General features: G+C 31.6%; 1 protein-coding gene and 1 long non-coding RNA gene across 7 annotated transcripts; one reads left to right on the top strand and one right to left on the bottom strand.

The window, feature by feature from the left end:
- The first annotated feature begins 804 nt into the window (after positions 1 to 804).
- On the top strand, positions 805 to 9,178 carry LOC108486207 (uncharacterized). The gene is made up of 4 exons (XR_001871451.2): positions 805 to 1,291; positions 1,829 to 1,885; positions 7,722 to 8,615; positions 8,746 to 9,178. It is a non-coding gene; the product is annotated as an uncharacterized LOC108486207 (long non-coding RNA).
- Positions 8,079 to 27,072, bottom strand: LOC108486206 (MADS-box transcription factor 23-like). Of its 6 annotated transcripts, none has more exons than XM_053030132.1 (9): positions 26,980 to 27,072; positions 26,586 to 26,806; positions 12,509 to 12,587; positions 9,639 to 9,700; positions 9,018 to 9,117; positions 8,876 to 8,917; positions 8,710 to 8,793; positions 8,434 to 8,588; positions 8,079 to 8,345 (listed from the first exon to the last, which is right to left on the bottom strand). In XM_053030132.1, exons 2-9 carry the CDS (start codon positions 26,765 to 26,767, stop codon positions 8,327 to 8,329), a joined length of 723 nt encoding a protein of 240 aa, XP_052886092.1. In that variant the 5' UTR covers positions 26,768 to 26,806; positions 26,980 to 27,072; the 3' UTR covers positions 8,079 to 8,326. The 6 variants fall into 6 exon arrangements, with proteins under 6 accessions (XP_052886092.1, XP_052886093.1, XP_052886094.1 ...); XM_053030133.1 differs by having other exon boundaries at positions 8,079 to 8,342; XM_053030134.1 differs by having other exon boundaries at positions 8,752 to 8,793.
- Between the last annotated feature and the right edge of the window lie 104 nt (positions 27,073 to 27,176).

The following is a 27,176-nucleotide window of genomic DNA, read 5'->3' as shown; positions in this document are numbered from 1 at the left end:
ACTAACTTAATTAAGGCCTCAATTGAAGATTGATTTTAAATTAAGATAATTTAAGATAAATTAATTAGATTTAGAGTACAATTATGAAATTATGTCATTTTTAAAATTTTGATAATTTCAAATGTGATTTGTTCATTGATCAAATAATTTGAAGTTTAGGTTATTGAATCATTTTAAAATTGAGCAATATTGAGTTTGGGTTATATTCGGTTTGAATTGTTCTAAATATGAGTTTGTTAGTCAAGTATTTTTGTTGACTATTTCTAGATTAGATTATTCGGATTTCGATCATCCGGTTATAGATAATTATATGATACATTAACAATGAAATTAAAATGAATCAATATATTCTTAATTAATAATTTAAAATAAATAGTACATGTGATGATTTTGTTTAAAATATGTCATAAGTCCTTATATTATTCAAAAGATTAAAATTTACTTTATACATTTATATTTTCAGAATTTAGTCTCTCTACTATTTTATTTTAAAATTTAGGTTCAATTGTTAACAATGTTAAATTTTTGTTAAATTCAATTTTATTACAACATTATTATTTTTGTTATATGACTTTTAAGTGAGTATTATTTATTTAAAATATCACATCAATAAATTTAATAAAAAATAATATTAACAATTAGAGCTAAAATTTGAAATAAAAAAATAAAAGGAATAAATTTTAGAAAAAAATTTAAAAGCTAAATTCTAAATTCTAAATTTTTGAATTTTTAATTCTATTTGTAGAGTAATTTAAATTTGAATTAATTATATCTAATTTTTAATTTTGGGTCATAATTGATAGATTTTTTTCTACAAACCGCGCGGTCAGCCCATGTATTTTTGCTATACCCTTAAACGGGGCGGGAAACGGAAATATCGGCGGCTCGAAACTCATACAGCGGCTTAGCTGGTTTTCGGGTGAAATCTCCAAAGAGCCAGAAAGCGAATTTTAGTTTTTAATGTTATTTTTTTTTCTTTTAAAAGGGAAAACCGAAACCCTAGATTATGAAGAATCAAATCATCAAAAATAAAATAATTCCTTTGCACTAATTTTTTTTTCCAAAAGCTAAGCTTAAAGCGTCAACCAATGTCTGATTATTGAATAATTTTTTTGATTAATTAGCTAAGAACAAGATTAAGTGGGGGCATCCTTCATTAGCTCTCCCCCACATCAACTTATTTAAATCCCCAAAATCTAGTGTCTGTTCCAGCTCTTTCTCCAGATTTTTTTTCTCTCTCCTTTTTTTTTTTACCTATATCACTCTTCTTCGGCTTCCCTAGCTTCTTGAGGTATAATTTTCTTTGTAAACGGATCCGATTTTTTTTCTAATTTTCTCGTTTTTATTTGGTTATTTTCTTGATTCAGTTAAAAAATTCGTAATCAGATCGTTAGGTTATATATTTTGATTTGACGTTCATTTTATGTTGTATTGTTTTGCGTTTGCATTTTCTGCTTTGAACGTGAATGGTGATTCGTTTTCCGTTAAGTAATTTGTTTGTTTGAGGGTTTTGAGAACTGTTAATTCGTTTTGATTCGGAATTTGTCACTGATGGCGGTGAAAAGCTTTGTTTCGAGGTTTTTTGCGTGAAATCCGTTTGGTTACAGAGAAAGTTATTCTAAAAAAAAGCCATCCGAGAAACATTTTTCTTGTTCAAAACATTTCTATAATAAACCGTTTTGACTTCTTCTTGTCAAGCTTTCTCGGCAACTTAGTTGAGAAATGGAGTGTTTCACGCCCACTCAATTGCTAGCATTTTCTTTCTCTTTATTACAACATTTAAAAAAATTATTGCTAAAGGAGTTTTGTCATTTTGGACTTTTTTCAGGTGACAATAAGAGGAGAGAAAGTTTAAGATTCAAAGCAAATTAGCTTTTGTTTCCAGGTGGTTCTTATTAATCTTCTTAACATTTTCATGTACGCTATCTTTTTTAATTATTTTATATCCTGCCGTTGTCTGAATAGTGTTTTAGCACTGTTCATATTTCTTTTTTGTTTTGGTTGGGTCACTACAAAGCATTATTGATTATATCAGCTTAGTTTCAATTTAAAAATTTGTATTACTGACCCTCAAAAAAAAATTGCATTAGTGAATGAGCCTGAGCCCTTTTATACATTGAGATGCGAAATATATGTCATAGCATACACGTTTTCAAACAGTTCTGATCATTTTTTGCAAGTTGGCGTTTCATATAATTTCGTTATGCTTTCACTGCTGTAGAATCATCATTATTTGGGTTTATTAGGTATGCATAGTGTTAGTCCGTAGCTCTTTCAGCACAACAATTATGGAAAAGCACATAAAATATTGTGGTAATGTCTGTCTTTATTGTCATGCGAGATGTTTCTATACATATAGTTGATGGTCATTAAATACTTGGTTAAAAATTTGAACATTTCTTAGAGAGTTTATGATGAATAAATGGTTTGTATGCATGAGTTTCATGTGGAGATTTGCTACATGGCTACATATATCTAGCGTTCAGTTCCTTTTTGCTAGCTAAAGTACAATTCAATCAAACTAATCATTTTGCTTTTCGTTGAAGTTCTGTTGAAGTAGAAGGTAGGAGTTAAATTGAGTGCCGAATGACATTTTCTTTGAGCAAGTTTTGAGTTTTTTTGGTGTTTCTTTTCTGTATTCATTGCTGCTTATCGCTTTTGTTGTCCTCACGTCATTGGAGCAAGTTTTGGGTTTGTTGACATTGCCTTATAGCAGTTTTTAGTTTTGTTTTATTGCTATTAGGTTCTGGTTAAGTAACTCAAAACTCTATGTGAAACATCACTTTTGAGAACTTATCATTTGCTAAGACTGCTAAACCTGCTGGCTCTATTATGGTAGAGGCATGATCTTATTGGATAGGAGATCTTTGGAATATGTAAAAGAATAGGATAATTCTAGAGTGTAGAGCCGGAGGGCATGTTTCTAAGGTTTTTTTCTCTTCAACTTGCAAGTTCGATCCTTTCTCTCAGGTTTTGTTTTGTTCTTTTAGTAACTTTGCCTGTACTTTGACTACTTTTGTTGTTGGCTATTATAAATTTTTGGAGATTTGCTTGGTTTATGCGAAGCTTTAGTGGTTTAAGATATTAATATTATTTAAAGTAATACACCATTTTAGATATATTTCTCCATTTCATATTTTAGAAGTTCATACTAATTTGTATAATTTATCCCAATATAAAAATTAATAATACATTTTTGTAAAACAATTTTAAACCTTTAAATTTTTTGCTATGTTATGAACATGAGAGCTGAGTCACGAGACCATTGATGGGTAAGTCGAAGTCAATTGTCTTCCCTTTATCTGTATTCTTGTAATGATCTATTGTGATTGATAGTTCAGCCAATCAAAGGGAGACCGAAACCTTAAGATTCAATAGAGAGAGACCCAGGCACCTTAGGGTTTTTTTGATAGAAATTCTGCTTATTATTCCATACGCCTCTTCAGATAAGGACCAATCTTATTACATACATAGGAAAACCTATTCTAAAAAGGAAATTAATTAATTGAAATAAATTCACAATCAAGAAACCTAAGGGAATACATAAAATTGCAACCCAAGACTTGATTAGAGAAGTGAAATTATGGCCTTTCCCAACATAGGTTCAACCCATAACATTACCCCCTCTTGCCATGTGAGCTTATCCTTAAGTTTGAAATCAAGATAACTTGACAATATAAATCAACCTAGTTCAGTCTCAATTTTAGTTTTTGGTTCTTCATCATTCAAATAAGCTACTTTCAACCAAAAGGGGTAGGAAAATTTACTGAATTAGCTTTAATAGTTCCCCCTAATATATTGCTGCCATCATTACCTTGCCAAGTTCCTCTATGGTTATTCCTGACATGTAGTATTTGCTGCTTCTATTCAAGGGCTTTAGTGAGGCTTGTAGTTATGGCTAAATTAGGGGGGTTGTGCATTTGAACATCCAAGCGAATGGAATCATTTGGTCCAGCCATGAAAAACCCATCATGTCAGTTTACTCGAATGTATTGACTAGCTCTTGCTAATTTTTGTTGATATTGTTGCTGATAAAGCTCTAAAGTTCCTGTCTATTTCAAACTAACCAGATCTCCCAAGGAGTTGCCGCCCATCAGAGCACCAAAACTAAAGGAGCCATAATTATAGGATTCTTACTGGTTCATCACATGCCCCTCCAATTTGATTTAATAATACCAAAGTGGTGCCTCACCCAGAATGTGGAAGGCTGCCAAACTTACCTTGTTTGCCTCATTGGCGTGTTGGTTTTGAAAAATTATTCACATCAATGTAGCCAAATCAAAGGATCCTTTGATCCATCAAAAGTTTGAAAATCCACTTTTGTGTACTTGGGAATAATTCCAATTGATGGAACCCTCTGCTCCCCAAGTGGTGGTGGCGCCATGCCTCCTACAGTAGTTGGTGGGAAATGCATCGGTCTAGTTGGATTGTTTTACTGCCTACATCACCATCCCTACTTTTTTTGCCCAAGTAAAAAATTAGGTTTTGAGTTGTTCCTAGATATGCCGAGTTATTTGTTGAAGGTAGATGTTTATACGAGTTTTTAGATTGATGAACTTAGCCTCCACCACAGGTTTCAAAACAATTCTCTCTTATAACAATGCTCATACATCATTGCCAATGTGATATGCTTTGATGCCAAATTGTTATGGACATGAGAATAGGATTGAATCATAGGGTGATTAATGGGGAAGTCGAAGTCAATTGTGTTATTATTGTGATTGACATTTCAGCTCATCAAAGGAACACCAAAACCTTAGGACCAGTAAAGAGAGACTTGAATCTCTTTAGTTTTATTAATAGAAATTTTGTTTAGGGTTTATTATTCTATACATCCCTTTAAACGAGGACCAGTTTTATTACATAAATAAGAAATTTATTCTAAGAAGAAATAAATAAATTGATATAAAATCACCATCAAGAAACTTAGGAAAGAATTAAAATTGCAACCTAGGCCTTAATTAGAGAATCAAAATTTATGCCCTTCCTAACATAGGTTTGGCCCATAACATGCTAATTGTATTTTGTATTACTAGTACTTTAAACTATTTAATTCTGTCATGTAACTGATAGTTTTTCCCAGCCTCTTTTTCACACAATAAAGCTCAATCAATATGTCTTTGCATGTATGTTTGTATCTATCATTTTGGTTCCAAACTTTAACTAGTTAATGCTGGTTAGATTAGGCTTCCTTTGGTGTGTGGCTAATAGCTTTTACTTGGATAGTTTGCACACTATTTAATTGATAGAAGGCCTTGTTTAGCATTGCTTCTCAAACCAATCTTTCAAGCCAAACGAACTTTTTGACTCATTAATAATGCTAAATAGTCAGCTTTTCAAACCTCACCAAAAAGTTGAAAAATATAGCTTTTGGCTTTTCGAAAGCTAGTTTGGGTGCCAAAATATAATTTTGCAGGTTTACAATATTCATTGCCTAAAAAGTATTTAAAATTTATATTTTATATATTATACTTAACAATGAATTATTATAAATTATTTTTGTTATACTTTCTATTATGAGCTAAGTTGAATATTTGTTCATACCAAAATAATTTTAACATGACATTGTGGTAATAATAATAAAGACAAGGGAAAGAATGATACTTTGCATTTGAGTCAATTATTCATTACTTATGAAATTTTTATTGATTTATAAGAGTTATGCTTATATGTTATATGGTTTATACATTAGAAAATTTATAAACAATTAATATTAATTGCTTAAATGTATTAATTACTTAAATGTATTAATTATTGATATTTCATACATCATAATATTAACAATTTTGAATACCATTTAAATTAACTTATTTTTACTTTACAACATCATGTCTAAAATGAATATTTTTACTTTTTACTTCATTATAGCAATGCCGAACATTTGAAATCGTGTATCACACTTTTCAAAAGCTAAGTCATTATTCATATGTGGAATCAAAATCTTGAAATCATTTAACCCTCCCCAATCAAGAAATAGAAGTCATGGGTCATTGATATTATTGCTTGTTCTAAAATTCCAAGCAAAAATCTCAAAATGTACTCCTTATTTGATTGAGGAAAAAATATAAGGAAAATAACATATTTAGGGGGTAGAGATGAACACTACGATAATGAGATTGAAATGATCTAAGTAATTCATCATAAGAAGTGTTCTTGGTGACAAAATATAATAAATGCTTTAAAAATGTAAGTGACTAATTTACAACTTCAAATCATTTAATCTATAAAAGATATAAATATCAAGCTGTTAAGTTTCAACATGCACGACCTATGCTGAATTTTCCTCTTCAGGCCCTTTGGTTAGTCCTACCTCAAATAGAGCCAAAACACATTTAATGTCAATATGTTGGAAAACTTACCTTACTGCTTTAAGAGTAGAGTCCTAATTCATGTTTTCGGGTGCTTTGAGCCTTTGTGAGAGGGTGATGTGCATATTATTAATGTCTGTTTTTTTTGATGTGCATATTATTAATGTCTGTTTTTCTTTCTTTTGTTAATTAATGTAATGATATGAGTTCATTTCTCTGTTTTTTCTCCTTTTAGCTTATTTCTTGTTTGCTTTCTTCCTTTTCCTTTATTATTGTGCTTGATTATGTCTCTTGATGAATAACTAGGCTTTGGTTGCATGAAGACTTAATGTTCCAAATGCAATTTTGAGGTGTATGTTAGATATGTCCAATATGCATCTAAGTTCTGGTTTGCTGTTGTTATACTTGCATTTTTACAATTCAAAGTCAGGTTATTTTGATAGTCAATCATTGTTCTATGGCATTTCTTTCCTACATGTTACATCCCTCCTTTTCCGTTGGATCAGCATTTGAATATAACTAAGCTTACTTGCAAGGCACCTGTCTAAGTTCTATTTTGCTCTTATTATATTTGCATTTATTTTACAATTGGAAGTCAGGTTATTTTGATGGTCCATAATTGTTTTATAGTGTTTCTTTTCAACATGTTGCAACCCTCCTCTTTTTCCGGGCTTGGGACCGGCTGTAATTGCAGCTATAGGCATCTTGTGCTACCACAGGCAGAGTTATTGCAACATATGCATATAGTTTCTTGTTAAATACACTGTTTCCTTGCTCTGCGAGCTATATTTTATGACATTGGGTTGTGAACCTTCTTGGGATGCTTGCATGCTGTCCAATTTATTGTAGTGTCCTCTGAGACTTTCTGAAAGTGAATGTAGCCTGAAGTTAAGTTACTTTTACGGCCCAAAGTCTCAATTGTAACTGTATATGCTGGTTATGTTAATCCAAGCTCTTTTTTTTTTTTTTTGTTTTGGGGGGGGGGGTCCCAGGTCTTAAGCCATGTACGTTATATTTGTGCATCTTCTAGTTAAGCGGTCAACTAGAAACACGAATTGTAACTGCATGTGCTGGTTATGTCAGTCAAAGCTATTATTGGGGGTGGGTGGACTGTCCTAGGTCTTAAAGCCATGTAGGCTATACTTGTGAATTTTCTATTGAGCAGTAAACTAGAAACACGATCCGATGGTTTTAACATTTTGAAATTGTACTGCCATCATATGTATATACTATGTTTAAGTCTCTCAATATTGGTTTGTATTAACTAATCGTGTTATGTATTAAATACCAAAGAAACTCGTTTTTACCTTCTGTTCATATAGTATTGTAATGTATTATAAGGCGGCTATTTCCTTTAGTTACCTTGAACTGGTATTCTAAAACTTTTATATTATTATTCTTTTGGTATTGCAGGTCATGTTATCAGCTTTCTGTCTACAATGTAATGAAGGAGAAAACGTAGGACTCTATAAGAAGGTAAACCTAATAAAAAAAATGAATTACATAAGAAGGTATAAATATAATTGAAAATTGAGTTGTAGTAAAACTTGAATGAATTTACACTTTTAAGGATCTTGTTGGTGATGCTTCCATATTTCGAATTTTTTTGTAGCTTCACCAATCTAAATATTAACATTTTTCTGAACCACCGTGTTGCTGTCATAGAAGTTTCGAAAGAAGAAGCTTTTTCATTTCAAATTAACAAAAACAAGTGTGTAATTACGATATTCATTTCAGTCATCTTTGAAACTTCAAAAAAGTTAATGCTGGTTTCTCCTCCTTATATATTTATATTTATTTATTAGCTTAAATTATCTTTACATAACTAGATGGTTTTCTTGATCATCACACACATGCTAAAGTTCATTTGTTTAAACATTTCAAACCAATGTTTGCTGAATGATTGGTGGTTTTAACATACCACATCTTACTATGAAAAGCATAACTTTTGGAACCATGAGATATTTGTTGATAGAAGTCGAGTGACATCCAATCCCATTTCTGTACATCTGCTTTTGCTACTGCAATTGCAGTCTGCTGCAGTTACCATGAAAAAAGGTGTACATCAAATTGGGGCAAAGAAATCTGCATTAAATCAAAATCTAACATATAGAGTGGGATGTACCCCAAGTTTGTAGCTCTTGTTGGTGTTTCATAGCTTTGTTGCTGTGGCTGGCACAGCTGGAGACAAACTGGAACTTGTGAATCCTCTCCAATGCCTAAACCATTTGTAAGAAGGGAGTCTTTGTTTGCACCATCGACATCCCTTGTTCCATAAACCTGGATGTGTTAAACTTTGATTTTGAGGTTGGTTTTAGAAATTCTTATAACAGGCAAAGGTTTAATGGTTGAATCTTTTTAATGCTTCTAGTATATTGGGATTGTTATGATCCATTAATACCTTCTTATATAATTCATTGTTTTCTTGACGAATTAGGTTTACCTTCTTATAGAGTTCCACATTTTCTTGATGAATTATGTTCCCCTGCAACGAGACACTGCAATTTAGCCACTTATGCTGAGACAGTATGGTAGTAAGGAGCTGAAGTTATTGTTTCAGGATTTACCTTTCTGTTCAATTCTTGAATTTCATTCATTAAAATTTGATCCTACAGCAGTGGAATAAATGTTACTAAATGGGGTTGCTTTATTTTGCATGCTGTTTTGAACTTAAAATCTGAGCATGACTTGGAAATAAAAGTTTCAAACCTTCTTCATACGAACACCGCGAAGGCTCATTTCCAATTGGCTCTCCAAATTCTGTAACTCTTTTACACCCAATCCAGAAAGTTCTTCACCCATCATTTGCCTGTTATGGTGTGCAGAAGCATAATTTCAGTCTATAAATTTTCATCTTAGACATTATAAAAGTCTTTTGTAGGCATGTACATGAGATGCAATGGACTTTACATTCTCATTCTACTCTTGGGTCCATTCAATGCTTTAGGGTTAGATATGAAATCCTTTTATAGGAAAGAAAATTATGGCTAGGACTGCTAGTCTCCGTGTGTTCATTTTTGTTGAAGGATGAATGATTCATTCAGTCTAATCTTTAGATATATATGAATCATGCCATAAAGGATAGAACATTCTAAGCATAGTTGCATCATAAAAGGGTGGAATAAGTAGTTCTAAAATCCATAGGGAAAGCTGTTATTTGGTTGAAAAGTATGAAGCTGACTGTGTTGAACTGAGACATATGGGCGTAAGTGTTGTGTTTGGAAGAATGCCTAATGTAAAAAGAGTTACTGATTCTGCATTTTTGGTTCATTGTATTTTTTTCATTAATGTTTAACATGATGCATTTGTATTGCCAAAAAATTGGTTTACCTGTGATTTTCTTGCAGGTTTTGCAATTTCTGTCTTAGAATTGCTGCCTCCCTTTGCCAGAACTGAAAAATATGGTTCATTATATTTAGATAACTTTGTTACTGGTATATGACAATAACCATGCATATCATATATGTGGACTCAACAATGTTCTGAATACTGCAAATGTAGGCAAATTTACACGCAAAAAGAAATCAAACATATTTAGATTCAAGGTTCTTGCTAGAGAAGATTTTCAATCTTGTAGAGAAGTTAGACTATGAGTTAAATTAAGCAAGAATATGTATGTTTAACTATTTTGATGATAAATCACTTCTTGAGTTCTTGGTTACTTGTCAAAGTTATGCACATTTTAGCTCTTGCTGTGGAAGCTTTATTCTATTTTTGTCTTTTGGATTTAAAAATTAGGATCTTAGAGCTAACAACTAGTAAAAAGCTAGGTGAAATTTATATGCACTTACAGATGCTTTTTCTTCTAGAAATTGCCAAGTACAAACTTCAGGATATTGGAGGATGCTTCTAGTTCTATGTATTTCACCAATGGAAGCTCAAAGGCATAAAAGACATCAGGATGTGAATTCCAATGTAGATAGATAATATATAAATTTCTGGATTTGGTCTACAAGCAAGGAAATGAAAGTTCTATTTTGCCATTGGACTATGTTATTGACTTTGGAGCTGTTGATGAATATAATTTGTTGGAGGAAGCTATTGCTTAGCTTCTCAACAAAGTTGAGGCAGTCTTTGGAGAAAGATAACTGTAAAAATTTCCTCCTTTCTTTAGGGTAATTAAAGGCTCTTATTTTTGGCTTGCCTGCTCAAGAAACTTAGCAAGTAAAATCCCATGGGAAATTTATATGCACTGATAGTTTTCTGCTGGATATAGCGAAGTACAAACTTTCTTCAGCGAGTTATATGATTCTTTATTTAGAATTAATCAGAGAATGCTTCTAGCTTCAATATATATCATAGGTAAAAACTGTAAAAGCATAATAAGAGGCAGGAGTCATGTTTTTCAAAGTAGAAATATTATACTTCAGTATTTGCGTTTGGTCTAGAGGCAAGGAACATCAGGTCTAAGATGAAAGATGGCTTTAGAAGGAAATTTATGAAGTCATTAGGTAAAGCTAACTGCAAGGATTTTCCCATTGTTTAATGTAACTTCCTGTTAGAATGTTCATATCGTGATTTAAACATGAGGGAGAGTTAAAAGCAGGTTTTACTATTGTCAACTGTTATAGTGGGGATTTCTCATTGGTGAATTAAAAACTTTTCACTGGAAACTTTGAAAGTGCTGTTATTCTTCATAGAGAAAGACACCTACAGAGGAAATTTACCATTGCGGTCGCTCTCTAAAGGAAATAACTTCCATGCACATAGGAAACTTAGAACAATTGACTGCTATGCTACTCTGTAATCTCTAACTTCGTCGAATCTCTTCTTTACTTAATTCTAGGATTCTGCTCTAAGATAACAGTTAACATTGGAAATTTTTTGCTCTGTTGATCAGTTAAGATTTTAGTCATTTTTATGCTGTAGTTGCCCCTTAAACCATAAAAGCATGACAGCAAGCTATGATAAGTGGTAGTTCTCTCAACTTTCCAGGTTGAATGTCATGACTGTGGCAGGTACAAGTACCTCCTTATAACTTTCCATCCTTGCGTGCGTCTTTATGTTAGATGTTAATTCTTTCATCACCACATGAATACTAGTAGGAGAGAGCATAAGTATATATTATATTTTAATTATTTTACATATATTATAAATATATAATATATTATTTAAAAATTAATTTGGTTAACTGACTAAATTGACCGATGTTAAGTTGGTTTGGTTATAGTAGGAGGATGGTAAATTAAGTAAAAAGCCATCCGAACCGACTGACTTAACCATATGTGCACCCCTAAATACTAGTGCATGATTTGACCATAGTTCTTGTTTTCGGGAGGTATCTTACTGCTATAACTGGTCTCTATTCGTTGTCTGGTCTGAACTTTGTACCATTCTCACCCTCATCAATTTTTATATTTTGAAATATATCCTCTTTATCACGGTTAGAATTAGCATGTCCTAGGCTCGTAGATTTTGTAGACCTATCTCATTGTGTTTTTTTAACTAGTCTCAAATAATATTTTTTTGATTGATAGGTAGATAAATAAAAAGAGGGAGGGAGGGAGTTAATTGAAGTGTTGCCTAGCCTTCCAGTGGCGATATGAAGTGTTTGGTTATCCAAACTAATCTCCATTTAATGTCCATTGTCATGCCTGAAGATGATAATTTCTTAGCATTTTTATTTTGCTTATATTCACCATGGGCCCATTTTGGTTTCTTCGATGTTGTATCTTAATTGGTAATGTTTCCATCATAGAAAGGCAAGATCCTAGCATGGTTAGCCTATGCATGCACTTATCTCATTCCTATTCCAACAATCCGAAGAGTAATTAATGGAATGTATCCAAACCAATTATCTTCAGGTTTTGCTGCGGCCAAATTTTTGTCACCAGTTGCACAAAATCTAGACCTGAAACTGATGCTTAACTATAAAATTTTGCGAGCATTTTGTCCTATTAACTTATGCCTGCTGCCAACCTGAACTGATGCTCAGCTATATAAATTTACAAGCATTTTGTAACAGTAGCCTATGCCTGCTGCCAACCTGAGACCCATGCTTAGCTATAAAAAATTTTCATGCATCATGTTTCCAGGTATGCTTGTAATGTTTGGTCCCCAAAAAAATTATTTAACCTTGCAATCTTACATTTTCTTTTTCCGGCAGAAGTTAAATGCCTGCTAATTAGCTAATAATAAAATTATGTATCAAGCATGCTCTGTAGATACAAGAAATTTAGGATTAAGTACTTAAACAATACCTTGACTTCTGAGGTTGGGCTCCCCAGTTGCTGATGTTCCTCCTTTGCTTTGTTGTATCGCTCAATTATAGATCTCATGCTAGCAATAGAAGATTTGAATTGTATCAGGGATTCTGTAATTTCTAAATGCTTACACTAGAGAAGAAACACAGAGAGGACATTCAAAATCATTGTACGTAGCTCTAGAAAGTATAATGATAGCGTCTGTCAACTTCACTAGTATCTAAAATTGTTGTATCTGACAGTTGTGATTATATTATTCAATGACAGCTTCCTTCTAGAAAGATAAACCAGCTATTGAACAGAACAGTTGAAGTTACAATCCTATACGTAAGTTTTCTTTTTGGTTAAATATGATAGTCTTGATTTGTCCAAGTGCTGTTTCCTCTTCATGCTTGCTTTGTTTGCCTCATTCAACTATAACATTAAACCCTATGCTACTTCGATTCTTTTTTTTTTAAATATTCATGCCTAATCTGTACCAAACAAACTTTTAGCAAGATGAATATATCCATATCTTGAATCGCCACTAAATCTGGTTACATTCATGGTAAAATATATTGTATTCTGTCATCCCTACCTTGTCACCCTTGCGATTCCCTCCCTACTTTGTTTTCGAGTCTGATTATTAGGAGGTAAACTATCTGGCTGAAATTATCAGTCATTTTGAGAAAGGAATTCCATCTTTTTCGTTAACTCTGCATGGTTCTTTACCACAACCATGAACATAAAGATGGAGCTTGTTTGATATCATAACCTCAAGGTATGGATGTTTCTTTGCTATGCAATCAAGGTATTTTATCTTAATCTGTTGTTGGAACAGAAGCTATTTCTTTCATAATTTAAAATGTCACTGTTTTTAACCCAAACTTGTTCTGTTTGATGGAAATCATCTATTATCATACGTTAGAATCACTTAATATTGATCTTTTCATATAGCTATACCATAGATGTGCTCCAGGCAAACTTTTATTGGTTTTTAGGAGGATCACCTCCTGTACTCTGTTTGAATATATTAGGTGTTGATGTTAGACATAAATGCTTTAAGGAAAATGAATAATTTGGATAATGTAAGATATGCTTATGCTTAATTCATGTCCTAATGGCAAAACCTTCATCTAAAAATTGCTCAAGGTATGACATGTTTGAGTATGAATTCAAGGGGAAAAAAAGGGTAAAAGATTATAAATAGATTTTCATGGGTTGAGATGACTTCAAGTTGAGCCTTAGGAAAAGTAATATTCATGCATGATTTGTTTGACCCAAAATATTAGATAGAATATTCTGCTTACATTTGGTGTGATATGTAAAAAAGGCACCATCCTTGTTTGAAAAAGCCCAAATTTGTACACAAAAGTCGATCTCAAGGATGGATTTTATTAAACTACCTTTTATGCTATCATTAGTACCCTCAATTTTAGGGCATGATCGAATCAACTTTGATGTATTTGAGCATCATGAGCAACATTAAGTTCTTGTGTCAAAAGAAGCTACTTAATTTGTTATTCAAACTACTTAGAAGCTATCAATTTAAAAGTGAATCACTTCTCACTTGATAGGTTGCTGCTAAGTTAAAGCCATTTTACTGGTTAGCACATTCATCATCATTGTTAGTTTTCTTGTTTAGATCCTATCTTAAGGATTATAATTTGGACAAGGATTAGAATAAGGATGAGATGAATTTCTTATGGGATTTGGATGAGAAGTGGCTTAGAAGCTACCTATAAACGCATAAAACCTTTGGATAAAAGGAATCCAAGTGAGAGTGTTTGTTTTTAAACAACTCTATTTCTCTTCACTTCTTTTTGTTCTCAACTCAACGAGTGGTAGCAAAGCTTTATCTTTAGGGACCTGAGTTAGGCGATTGGTTTGTGGATTTTGGAGCATCTGATCATATGATAGGGGATAAAACCTTATTTGAATCTTTAAACTCATGTTATGAGAATTAGACAATAAGGAAAGCAGATTGACCTCCATGAAAAATAGTTATAGCAAGATTTGTTAAAATTTCAATTAACTTTTCGTTTAATTCTTTTCCAAATATAGATTGTAATCTTTTGTTGCTATTTTTTTTTTAAAGTTTGTGAATTTTAGGACTTGAACTTGAGGTCAAATAGCAATTTTGAATTGTTGTTGGGTTTATGTTCTCAAAATTCTTGACAATAAAAGAATAAGGCCATCCAAAACCCAATTGTCTAATGGTTTCAAGCCCAAAATTACGTTGACCTTGTTTCTTAGATGGCATTATTGTTTAGGACATCGAAATTTATCTATCTTACATGCACAAAACATATGCCTTCATCATTCATATAAGCAAATCATCTGAGTCTTTGGTAATAATCCATAGAAATGTGTGGAGACCATCTAGGGTAAGACCTATGACAAACTTTATTTTGTTTGTTTCCATTATAGATAATCACACTAGGCTTATATAGGTTTTTTGAATAAAAAAAATATTAGGTAGGGCAAACTAGAGAAACTCCAACACCATGATCTTAACACAGCTTAATTTAAGAAACAAATCCTAAGAACTGATAATGCTAGAGAGTATTTCAGATCCAACTTAGGGTTTTACCTAACAAGTCAATGCATGGTTCACTAAAGTTCATGTGTAATCACGCCCCAACAAATTGACATTGTTGAAAGAAAAAAAGTAAGCATGTATTTGATAAATAGAATGCCTTCTAGGATTTAATGTACTCGAATCTTTTCTAAATATAATCCCTTGCGTTAATTGTTCCTTTGAAGACATCTAGGTGTATTACTTGTATCCATACTTATAAACCACAAACTCTATTGAGGTAAACTAAATCTTAAAGTCATTAATGCTGTGTTTGGTTACTAGTGTAATAACATGAGTAAATAACTTATTTAACACATGTTTTAAAATAGTTAAGCCATAAAAAAAATGATTACTACAAATTTAAACATACAATTAGAAAAATGAGTAAAAATTATTGTAAAGACTTTTTCAAAATAAGCGAAAAGTTTTCAATTTATTTGCTACAAACAAGTCATGAGTGGTTAAATATTACCAATTGTGGTTAGTTTATGACTAACCAATGACTAAAACATGTAGAAAAATAAAACTCCTACTAAACGTAACATAAATATATTTTTATAAGGTATTCTCTAAACCAAGGGTGTGAGTGCTATTTGGCCACTACGCACAAATAATATAACATCACGGATATCACATTCTTTGAGCAAATACCATGTAACCTTAAATTGACTAGTTTTAGTGAATATGGAGCAACTAAATTTGTTATTGAGAGTGAACCAATACTCGTATGCTAACTTTGGGATAACCAAATGAATCATAATTAATTAGTAAACAACTCTTATTTAGAGGGTTGTTACATAGAATCCAAACTTGGCAAAACTTAGCGACAAGATCTATACATTTAACATCTTACAAAGGTTTTAGGAAAAGGAAGATAACCTCAAACCTTTGCACCAAAAACATTAGAACCAAATAAAGACCTTATTGTATAAATTGTATCAACACTAATTTATCAAAGTCAAGTTAAATCCAAGTTAAAATTATAATATACACACACTAAGTAATAAAAATTATAATTCTCATATTGAGTTGGCCTTCAATGCATTATCTTCTGCTATTTGAAAGGGATAAGAACATGCTCTCAACACTTAATCTCCACCTTTGATTCATATGAGGGATTGTCCTTAAGATTTGAGCATTGGTGATTATCTTGATAAGATTAGAATCCCAAACAATGTCTATGAGGCCCTAAAGAACTAGAATGGAGGAAAGTTGTGCATGAAAAATTTTAAGCCTTACAAAAAAAATGAAACCAGAGAGATTATAAATTTGCCACTAGAGAAGAGTTTAGTATGATGTAAATAGGTGTATATTATAAAATATAAAGGTGAAAGTGTGGATTGATTCAAAGTTAGATTCATTATAAAAGGATTCACTTAGTTTTATGGAAGTGACTATCAAGAGAAATTTGCTCTTTTTTCAAAATACAATACAATTAAATTTCTCCTTTTGTTGGCGGTAGGCCTTGATTGGTCTTTAAATTAACTTGATGTTAAGAATGCATTTTTTCGTTGTCTAGTGCAAAAAGTGCGCATGAATGTTCAGACATTAAAACATAGACTCAAAAAAAAAGAAAAAATTATGCATTTGGATTTGTTAAAAGAAACAAGAATGCTTGAATTTACAGAGAAGTACTCAAATGAAAACAAGTTAAAGTTAGGGTGTAATGAAAGTATTCTAGTTAACAATTGTAGATACTATAGGCTTGTTGGAAATGTTGGAAAATTGATATTTTTAACTCACTAGAGGTGATATTGCTTTCTTAATTAATGGTGTAAGCCAACTTATGAATGATTTGCAAGAACACATGAAGCTAATAAAGTAGAGGTGTAATGTTCTTTCCTTCTCTTTTTTTTCTTTTACTATTGTATATCATTAAATAAGTAAACTTTTCAAGTTTTAACTAACAAAATATAGTTTTAAATTCATTTAGGTGGTTATGAAATTGATATGTTAGTTATTCTTGGATCATTTTGATTATTTAATGGGATATTAGACAAGGAGATCCAATTGCCCCTTTCCTCTTTTTGCTCAACTAAAACATTTTTTTTCTAATGTTAATTGAAGTGGAAAACAATGGTACAATCAGTGCCATTAAAAACACCCATGAAGTAGTCCATTCTAATCACCTTCTAGATGATTGCTATCTTTTTTTAAGGCAAATGTTATCTTCTATCGTCATCTTAAATCCAGTCCTAAGGAATTTTGTGATTTTTAGTAACAATTGGTCAACCTTGATATGTCGAAACACTTTCTTCTCCTAAACATAAAAAAATGAGGTAGTTTAGTGGTATTTTGAGGGTTAAAGATTTGACAAGCAAGTGTTTTCTTTTAAGGTATTCTTAACAAAATTAAGAGGAAACTTGTGCTTTGGAAAGCTAAACGCTTATTGCAAGAAGATAGGCTAACACTCATTAAATCTAAGCTAACTTCAATCTCTTTTTATATGTGTTCCTATTACAGAGCTACTCATTATACTTGTGGAAATATTGATCAAACTCTCACAATTTTCTGGTGGAGACCATTAAATGGGGGAAAACACTTATGAACTTAGGGGAACCTTTGCAAACACATCCATGTAGATGGGTCGAGTATTTGAATGTTATAGTTAATGAATGAATCCTTACTAGCAGATCAACAAGCCTGAAGGATTATGAAAAATTCAATCGCAATATTGATAAAGGAACTAAAGGCCAAATGTTACAAGAACTAGGGGTTTGATAACGTGGAAAAAGGATCAACATATATATTAGAAAATGTCTTTTAGTAAGGAATGTAATGGAGTATTCCATGGCAAGTTTCCTTATGGGTGACCCATAAAATATCTTTTAAAGGGTAAGATATAAGTGTTCCTATAGAAGTTCAAGTTGTAGTTTAAACTTATTTTTTTATCATAAGTCTTTCAAACAAGGATGAACTATGAAAAATGTTTATCAATGTAAAAGGCAATTGCTCCATGTGTAAAGTATGAATTCGCTAAAGCTAATTGGTTTGGGAGCTTTCTCTTCGTCAAACTTTAACTTTTCAATCTCGTTTTGGTTAAGAGTTGGATTTTTTTTGTGGCTTTGGCTAAATGATCAAGGTAATTAAGAAGCAAGAGACTTTTACATTATTCTCTTATAGCCTGTGAGGCTTATGGAAAGTTCGTAATGTGATGATCTTTAAGCAAGCTATGCTTGACCCTTTTTGGATGTTACACATAATTATATACCATTACTTCCTCGTTGGCAAACCACGTGATAGGTAAGAGATTGCAAGAGGATCGATAATGCGTGACTTGACGAGAAGTGTAGTTTAAAGATGGTTGATGTTGCGAATCATAGTTGGAATTTGCATTTTAAAATAGTTAAGAAAATGGCTAAAGATATTAACAATGTCATGCTAGCATGTAAGAGAGATTATCGCCAATTGAGAATTTAAGCTAGGTTTATTCTTATTCGATGAAACCTTCTTTTGATGAACAAACAGGGATCCACTCATGCGAAAGTCAACATTTAAGCAACATTTGTTGATTGGTAGACATTTTTTTTAGCTAACCAAAATTCCAAACTTGTCAAGGACTTGTAATGGCTAAAGATATTAACAATGTCACGCTAGCTTCTTGAAAGACTATCGCGGACTTGAGAATTCAAGCTAGGATTATTCTCATTCGACGAACCCTTCTTTTGATGCACAAAGAAGGATTGACCTATGCAAAAGGAAGTCAATAATTAAGCAACTTTCATTACTTGGTAGACATCTTTTTTAGGTAGCCATAGTTCTTCACTTGTCAAAGAGTTGTAATGGCTAAAGATATTCACAATGTCACGTTAACTTGCATTAAGATTATCGCCAATTTGAGAATTCAAGCTAGGATTATTCTCATTCGACGAACCCTTTTTTTGATGCACAAATAGGGATTGACTCATGAAAAAATCATGAAAAAAGAAGTCAACATTTAAGCAACATTCGTTGCTTGATAGGCATTTTTTTTTTGTTAGCCATAATTCCTCACTTGTTAAGGAGTTTTAATGACTAACGATATTAACAATGTCATGCTAGCTTGTAGAAAGATTATCGCCAACTCGAGAATTCAAGCTAGGATTATTCTCATTCGACGAACCCTTTCTTGATGCACAAATAGGGATCAACTCATGAAAAAGGAAATCAACATTTAAGCAAACATTTGTTGCTCGGTAGGACTTTTTTTAGCTAGCCATAATTTCTCACTTGTAAAGGAGTTTTAATGGCTAAAGATATTAACAATGTCATGCTAGCTTATAGAAATATTATCGCCAACCTGAGAATTCAAGCTAGGATTATTCTCATTCGACGGACCATTCTTTTAATGAAAAACAGGGATCTACTAATGCCAAATGAAGTCAACATTTAAGCAACATTCGTTGCTTGGTAGACTTTTTTTTAGTTAGCCATAATTCCTCACTTGTCAAGGAGTTGTAATGGTTAAAGATATTAACAACGTCACGTTAGCTTGTAGAAAGATTATTACCAACTTGAGAATTCAAGCTAGGATTATTCTCATTCGACAAACCCTTCTTTTGATAAATAAATAGGGATCGTTTCATGCAAAAGAAAGTCAACAATTAAGCAACATTTGTTGTTTGGTAGACACCTTTTTTAGCTAGCCATAATTCCTTACTTGTCAAGGAGTTGTAATGGCTAAAGATATTCACAATGTCACGTTAACTTGCATTAAGACTATCACCAATTTGAGAATTCAAGCTAGGATTATTCTCATTCGACGAACCCTTTTTTTGATGCACAAATAGGGATTGACTCATGAAAAAATCATGAAAAAAAAAGTCAACATTTAAGCAACATTCGTTGCTTGATAGCCTTTTTTTTTTTGTTAGCCATAATTCCTCACTTGTTAAGGAGTTTTAATGACTAACGATATTAACAATGTCATGCTAGCTTGTAGAAAGATTATCGCCAACTCGAGAATTCAAGCTAGGATTATTCTCATTCGACGAACCCTTTCTTGATGCACAAATAGGGATCAACTCATGAAAAAGGAAATCAACATTTAAGCAAACATTTGTTGCTCGGTAGGACTTTTTTTAGCTAGCCATAATTTCTCACTTGTAAAGGAGTTTTAATGGCTAAAGATATTAACAATGTCATGCTAGCTTATAGAAATATTATCGCCAACCTGAGAATTCAAGCTAGGATTATTCTCATTCGACGGACCATTATTTTAATGAAAAACAGGGATCTACTAATGCCAAATGGAGTCAACATTTAAGCAACATTCGTTGCTTGGTAGACTCTTTTTTAGTTAGCCATAATTCCTCACTTGTCAAGGAGTTGTAATGGTTAAAGATATTAACAACGTCACGTTAGCTTGTAGAAAGATTATTACCAACTTGAGAATTCAAGCTAGGATTATTCTCATTCGACAAACCCTTCTTTTGATAAATAAATAGGGATCGTTTCATGCAAAAGAAAGTCAACAATTAAGCAACATTTGTTGTTTGGTAGACACCTTTTTTAGCTAGCCATAATTCCTTACTTGTCAAGGAGTTGTAATGGCTAAAGATATTAACAATGTCACACTAGCTTGCAGAACTAGCTTGCAGAACGATTATTGCCAAACTTGAGAATTCAAGCTAGGATTATTCTCATTGAGAATATATTAACAATGTCACACTAGCTTGCAGAACAATTATTGCCAAACTTAAGAATTCAAGCTAGGATTATTCTCATTCAATGAACCCTTTTTTTGATGCACAAACAGGGATCGACTCATGCAAAAAGAAGTCAACAATTAAGCAACATTTGTTGCTTGGTAGACATCTTTTTTAGCCAGCCATAATTCCTCACTTGTCAAGGAGTTGTAATGGCTAAAGATATTAACAATGTCACGTTAACTTGCAGAAAAATTATCGCCAATTTGAGAATTCAAGCTAGGATTTTTCTTATTCGACGAACCTTTCTTTTGATGGACAAATAGAGATTGACTCGTGCAAAAGGAAGTCAACAATTAAGCAACATCTGTTGCTTGATAAGACATTTTTAGCTAGCCATAATTCCTCACTTGGTGTTTTTATTTGTTTGATCACTTGTATTAAAGGAATGTTTGAACAACTTTAATTAGAATACGTGTAAGCAATTTTATCTTAATTATCAAATCTACACATGATGGAATGGAAATATGACACCTTGAAATTTTGCCCTTTTTATTTTCATCATCAAGTATAGGCTTTATTAATTACATTGATATTTACTTTTTAGTTTTATCAGTTCAAACATTTACTTATCATGCCAAATAAAAGAAACTTACACAAATAGATCAAATTTTACGTAAATAATGGGCATTTCGAAAAAGGATCAATTTTCTTCGAAATCTATATTATATTACTAATAAAATGTGCCTGGATAAAAAGAAAACAATTCTAAGAATTGATTTACGTTTAAAAGAGTTCTCTTACATTGCAATTCTTTTTTCAATTTCGTCATTTATGTGCAAGTGTGCAGGAGACACGAAATCAAGCTAGAAAATCTCGAGTTCTCATAATTAAATGTTTAAAGTTAGATTTGAACTACCTAAGCTCGCTCGATTAAGTTTGTTTTTCTGAGTAAAAATTGAATTCAACTTTTATTGCCAACTTCAATCTTAATTGTTGTGTTTGATAAATCACTAAAATTTTCTATTTCATTAAATTTAAATTTTTTTCAACATTTAATATTTTAAATGTATTTAAAAATCAATTTAATTTTTTTTTTAATTTAAATTTTTCAACAAGAAAGTGTTGAACAACAGAAATAGGTAAGTAGTTACTTATCACAAAATTAAGTTGATTTTATTTTATTAAAAATTAAAATAATTAATAAAAAAAAAGAGATCCAAAGTATCATAGGACATAATATTGACAAAGAAGAGGAAGGTGATGATTTTGACAGATAAGTTCAAACCGACGATCGTGGTGGTGGAATTTTATTTTTTTTCCTGTGGTTATTCTAGGATTTATAAAAAAATTGATGCAACTTATTTAAAGTTTCGAGTTTAAGTTTCGTGAAAGAAAAAAAATAATACTTGGAGGACTTTAGCCAGTTTAAAAATTCGACTAACACAATTTCAAATTTAATTAAAGCTTAATGCAATTACTGAATATTTAAAAAAATTTGTAAAAGAAATGTGGGATGGAGACAGAATCAAATGGTTGTGAATCAAAATCTATTAGAACAAAGTTTTGTTTCTTAAAAGAAAGCGTGTAAATTGAATACTTTGTATTATAATTCCTATTTCGAGACCACAATAATATTCTATCTTATGCATATCTTATCCCGTCAAATTTTAATATATTGTAGTAAATCTCATGTCTATAAATACTAGAGAGAATTAGTAAATATTAAGAATCATCATTATTGTAATTTCAATACATACAATTTTCATTATAAAGCACCTGTTTTATAACCAATGGTATAGTTGTTTTGTCGCTTGGAAGAATGAGATTTTGAGAAATCATCTCATTCAATGTATTGAAGTTTTTAAATTATAAAAATATGTAACGAGAAGATTTACAAGATTCTTTTTCTAGAAGAGGATATTAATTAATCTTTAATATAAACGTGGATAAATTTTCTATATAAAGTGCTCCACATTCAGGATTTCCTAGGGATCAGAATGCACCTTTTGACGTTTATAAAGTTAAGGCTGGCAACAGTATAATTCAACGGCTAAAACTGCTTTTAAGAACATTTAGCTTCTAATGCCATTGTGCTATAGTTTTCAAATGAACTAATTAAAATAAAATAAAATAAAGAAAAGCTAAAGAGTGAGGACTTGAGTTTGACAAATTGTAATAAACAAAGAGTAAGTGGTGAATAATGTGCTTTGAAACCCGTCAATGTCATAGATATTAAATAATATTAAGCATTTACTTCATAAGATTTCATGTGATTTTATATATTATAAAGATTGATTATCTTCCCAATATTCAATTCCATAAGAATCTAGAATTAGTTAGTAAAATCATGGTCCATGAATCACACCTTAGTTTGTTTGCAAATGTAAGATATTTTGGTTCTTTTTTTCAATTATATATTCACTTCCTTTTATAGGAACATCTTTGGTTCGTGACTTTTACAATGCAGATGATTAGTTCTTATCTCTTGTTAGGGCCCCATTATATATATAGTGCCTATGATCATGAAAATAAAGTGAAAGCCTAACTTATGCCTAATGTAGAGTTCAATTTTTGCATGCGGCCTTTTGTACTCTCTTTTTTCTATGTTCTCATCTAATTCGATTTAGATGGATAGGGTTCTTTCGAATTTAGAATTATTTTTTCCTAGAAACCCTAATGTTGTTATCAAAATATTGTGAGGTGGAAGGTTGGAATATCCATGACCTGTTTCTCGTTCTCTTTAAAAATATAAGATAATAATTTATTTTTATTTTTACATTGAGACTTTTTTTTTATTTTATATATTTATTTTACTAAAAAAAAAAGGACCTCTAGACTTTGGTCTCTTGCGATCAACTTTAGAGATAAGGTTGGGGAAGCTTGCTTTCTCCTATATTAATGTTTTCTGTATTCCATTACGATATTTGAATATTACATATGAAACAAGAGGCCCGCCCGAATCAGAAATCATGAAACTCTAATGATAAAACCCTAGGATTATATTATACAGTTCACTTAAAAGGATGTTTGGTGAGCATATTATCTTGATATCTCCACTAAAATAATGAAGAGAATATTTAAGGTGCAAAAGTATCATCATCTATAATTAAATATTAAAAAAGAATTATACGTATGTATATATAAAACTCCTTTAGATTTCCTAATTTTCTCTATTAGATATTAAATTTTATCATCAAACCTTTTTGCATGCTTACAAAAGTTAAGTCGTAAAATAAGTTTTCAATATTTTATTTAATTAAATATATTTTTCATTGATTTTTATGGAAAGCTAAAAGTATTTTTCATTGTTTATTAACCACTAAACAACTTACATTCTGCTTCAATATCTTTAGTTCCTTATTAATTGTATATATATTGTTGAACTAGAAAACATTTAGATAGGTTGTATATGTTTTATTTTGTAATTTCAGTTGTAAACCTATCTAGTCAATTTATCCAAGGGAATTCACCTAGACTTATCATAATTTCTTTTATTTAATTTAGAATTTTATTGACAATCTTCCTGTGATACACACGGTAGAGCACAACAATTCTGTTGATACTTAGATCACACTGAGGCGGAAATTATGACACTGTGAGACGATTCACCTTGTTTAGAGTAAGGCTGAGAGTCGTTGTGGACGAAGGTCTTGGTAGTGATGGTTATGAGTTGATCAGAGTTGAAAAAGAATAAATGAGAAAGGGGGGATCCCCCTTCATGGACGAGGTTAAGGGCTTATATACCCTTAACCATGATCCCAAGGTGCCATGTTTCATCCTTTTATTGTTGACTTCAAAGTAAATTGGCCAAGTGGTCCGTCACCATAGACATAAGTAGGATGATGATTAGACACGCTATCAATCATTTTAGATGGGGCATGATAGTTGACGTCATAAATGACAATGATTATAAGAGGCTCACATGGTTGTGTAGCTAAGGAATTATTCTAAAGGGTTTTTTTGAAGGGTTATTCCCAAAAGTGTGTCCAAGGAGTAAAGGTATAACAAATTTCACTTATCAAGTTGCTGATGTAGCCCTCTATGAAGCCAGTAGCATGTCTTGATCTTGGACTGGGATAACCTCCTCTAACCTAAACTCTTATGTACCAAAAAATATATCTAAGTTGTTGATGTTGATTTAGGTATATATTTCCTCTTTTGTCATATATTCAATGAATAAATGTTAACCTAGCTTAAGTTGAAATAGCCTAATGGTTTCTAAAATGATGTTTATATTGAAAGAGAAAGCAGTATTCTTATTGTAAAAAGAAATTTAGGTTTAGTTAATCCCCAGAAGTTTCCACAACCTAGCCTTCTTTCTTAATTCAGCATGCATTGAGAAAATTCAAACAAAAAACACATGTTTGTGGAAAGAAATGTAATTAGTTAATTACTAATTGAAAGAATACATGTAACTTGTCACTACTATGCGTACCCAAGCTCATTATTACCTCTTATAATAGCACAAGCCTCACTATCACTGCACTGATCAGACAATGCAAACAGACTCATTGAGTTTGCCATCACCAACAATATTGCATATATCATCACTCAATGCGACACTCTTGACTTTGAATATATACATATGAGTATGTTCATATCCACCATCCTCCATAGGATAGTCAACTTGCCACCAAAAATATTTTTCCAAACTTCTAGCAGAAACTTTTTACTACTATACATATCCTATTCATCAACCCTACTTTAGTAATGCTTCATTCGCATTTCATAATATTTTCAGTACAAGTTGTATCTTAAAGTAATGGGGTGTCATCTTTCCATTTAGTTATGATAAAAACACTATATATATACTATAGATTGACAACTTATATTTTGGATCATTGGTTATCTTAGGAGGCTAACTTCTATTATTATTATTAAACTTTCATATATTATTTAGCAGAACTGCTAATAAGTAGTCAGTGGCATCAACTGTTGACAACATCATCTTTTTCTTTCTCCTATTTCTTCAGCTAGATGTGGGGTTGACATTTCCCTAATCTGACCTTTTATCAAAGGGGACCCTATTAATTGTTGTGCTACAAAGTAAATATATATGTATATACATATATCATTCTATAATTATAAGATTAATTCATGAATTAATTGGGATCCTGTTGACAAGTCATTCAAGGTTTTTTTTTTCACTTTTCCTACAGTGCTTGGAGTTCTTGTTGGTTATATATATACCTGGTGTCATTGTGGAAAAAAAACAAGAGGAATTTAATTTGTAAGTGTTTATTGAGACGACCATTCAACCCCAAATCTCTTTTGTTTGTTTCTTAAACCAAGCATTTTGATTAGGAGCTTCAAATTGAGTCCTAAAATTAAACAAAAAGTATGAGCTATAATTCTTCTTAGCTATTAATTTAGTATACTCTAGCTCTACTATGTCCAAAAACAAAGTTAATCTAGTTCTATGGAACCTTCAATCAGCCATCGCTAGTCTTTGTAGAAAATCTCGAAGTCAACTCCTGAACTCAAATTACTCTCTCTATAGCTTAGGCGTACTTTTCTAGTTTTCTAAAATTTCGAACTCAGCCAAGCCCTAAATCATAACGAAATGACGATGACGAACAATCAAAGGCGACACTCAAACTAAATCCACAGCAAAATCCGCACATTTTTTTGAATCATAAAATCATAAAATCAAAACTAAATATCTCTAACGTTTAAATCTCCCTACCGTATTTCAACATTAAGGTCTCATTTAATTTCACATCTAACAAAAAAAACTTCAAAAAAAATATTACGAAGAAACATACAAATCAAATCTATGAAGATAATAATAATAAGCTAGCTAGAATCACAAATTATGGTAATAAAAAAAAACCAAGAACATTTTAAGCAAATAGAATATGATGATAAGAGATCTTAAAAGGACCTGGTGCTAGCAAAATCGTAGAGCTTTCCAGTGCTGGAGAAGATCGTTACTCCAACTTCAGCATCACACAAGATCGCAAGCTCCTTAGCTTTTTTCAACAATCCGTTCCTTCGTTTCGAAAAAGTTACTTGCCTACTCGTTGAGTTATCGATCCTCCTTATCACTATTTTCCCTCTACCCATACCTTTTATAGCTCAGCGAAGTACTCAAAAACGAGTAAGCTTTTCTAATTATACAACCAAAAAAAAGTGAAAAAAAAAATTAAAACTCTCGATATCCGACAAAAAAGCTAGAGAGAAATGATAAAAACTTAGCAAAAATAAATTTAAAAAAAAAAGAAAAAAATTGTTTTTTGCCTTTTTATTTTTTGAAAAATAATGGGGAAAAAACTTACTTGGAAAGGAAGTGAGGAACGGGAGTCAGAGAAAGGAGACAAACCGAGGTTTCAGAGACGTCGTTTTGGCCTTGATTATCATTAGAGAAAGCCATCTATATAAGGAAAGTTTTTTTTTTTTAAAGCGGGAGCAAAAAACCAGCGGTTTTTGTGTATAAACCGCTAGTGGTTTTTCACGGTATTTTTGGACACGTGGA

This window comes from Gossypium arboreum, chromosome 6 (assembly GCF_025698485.1).
Source record: "Gossypium arboreum isolate Shixiya-1 chromosome 6, ASM2569848v2, whole genome shotgun sequence".
NCBI lineage: Eukaryota > Viridiplantae > Streptophyta > Magnoliopsida > Malvales > Malvaceae > Gossypium > Gossypium arboreum.
This window is presented reverse-complemented; position numbering and strand designations above follow the sequence as displayed.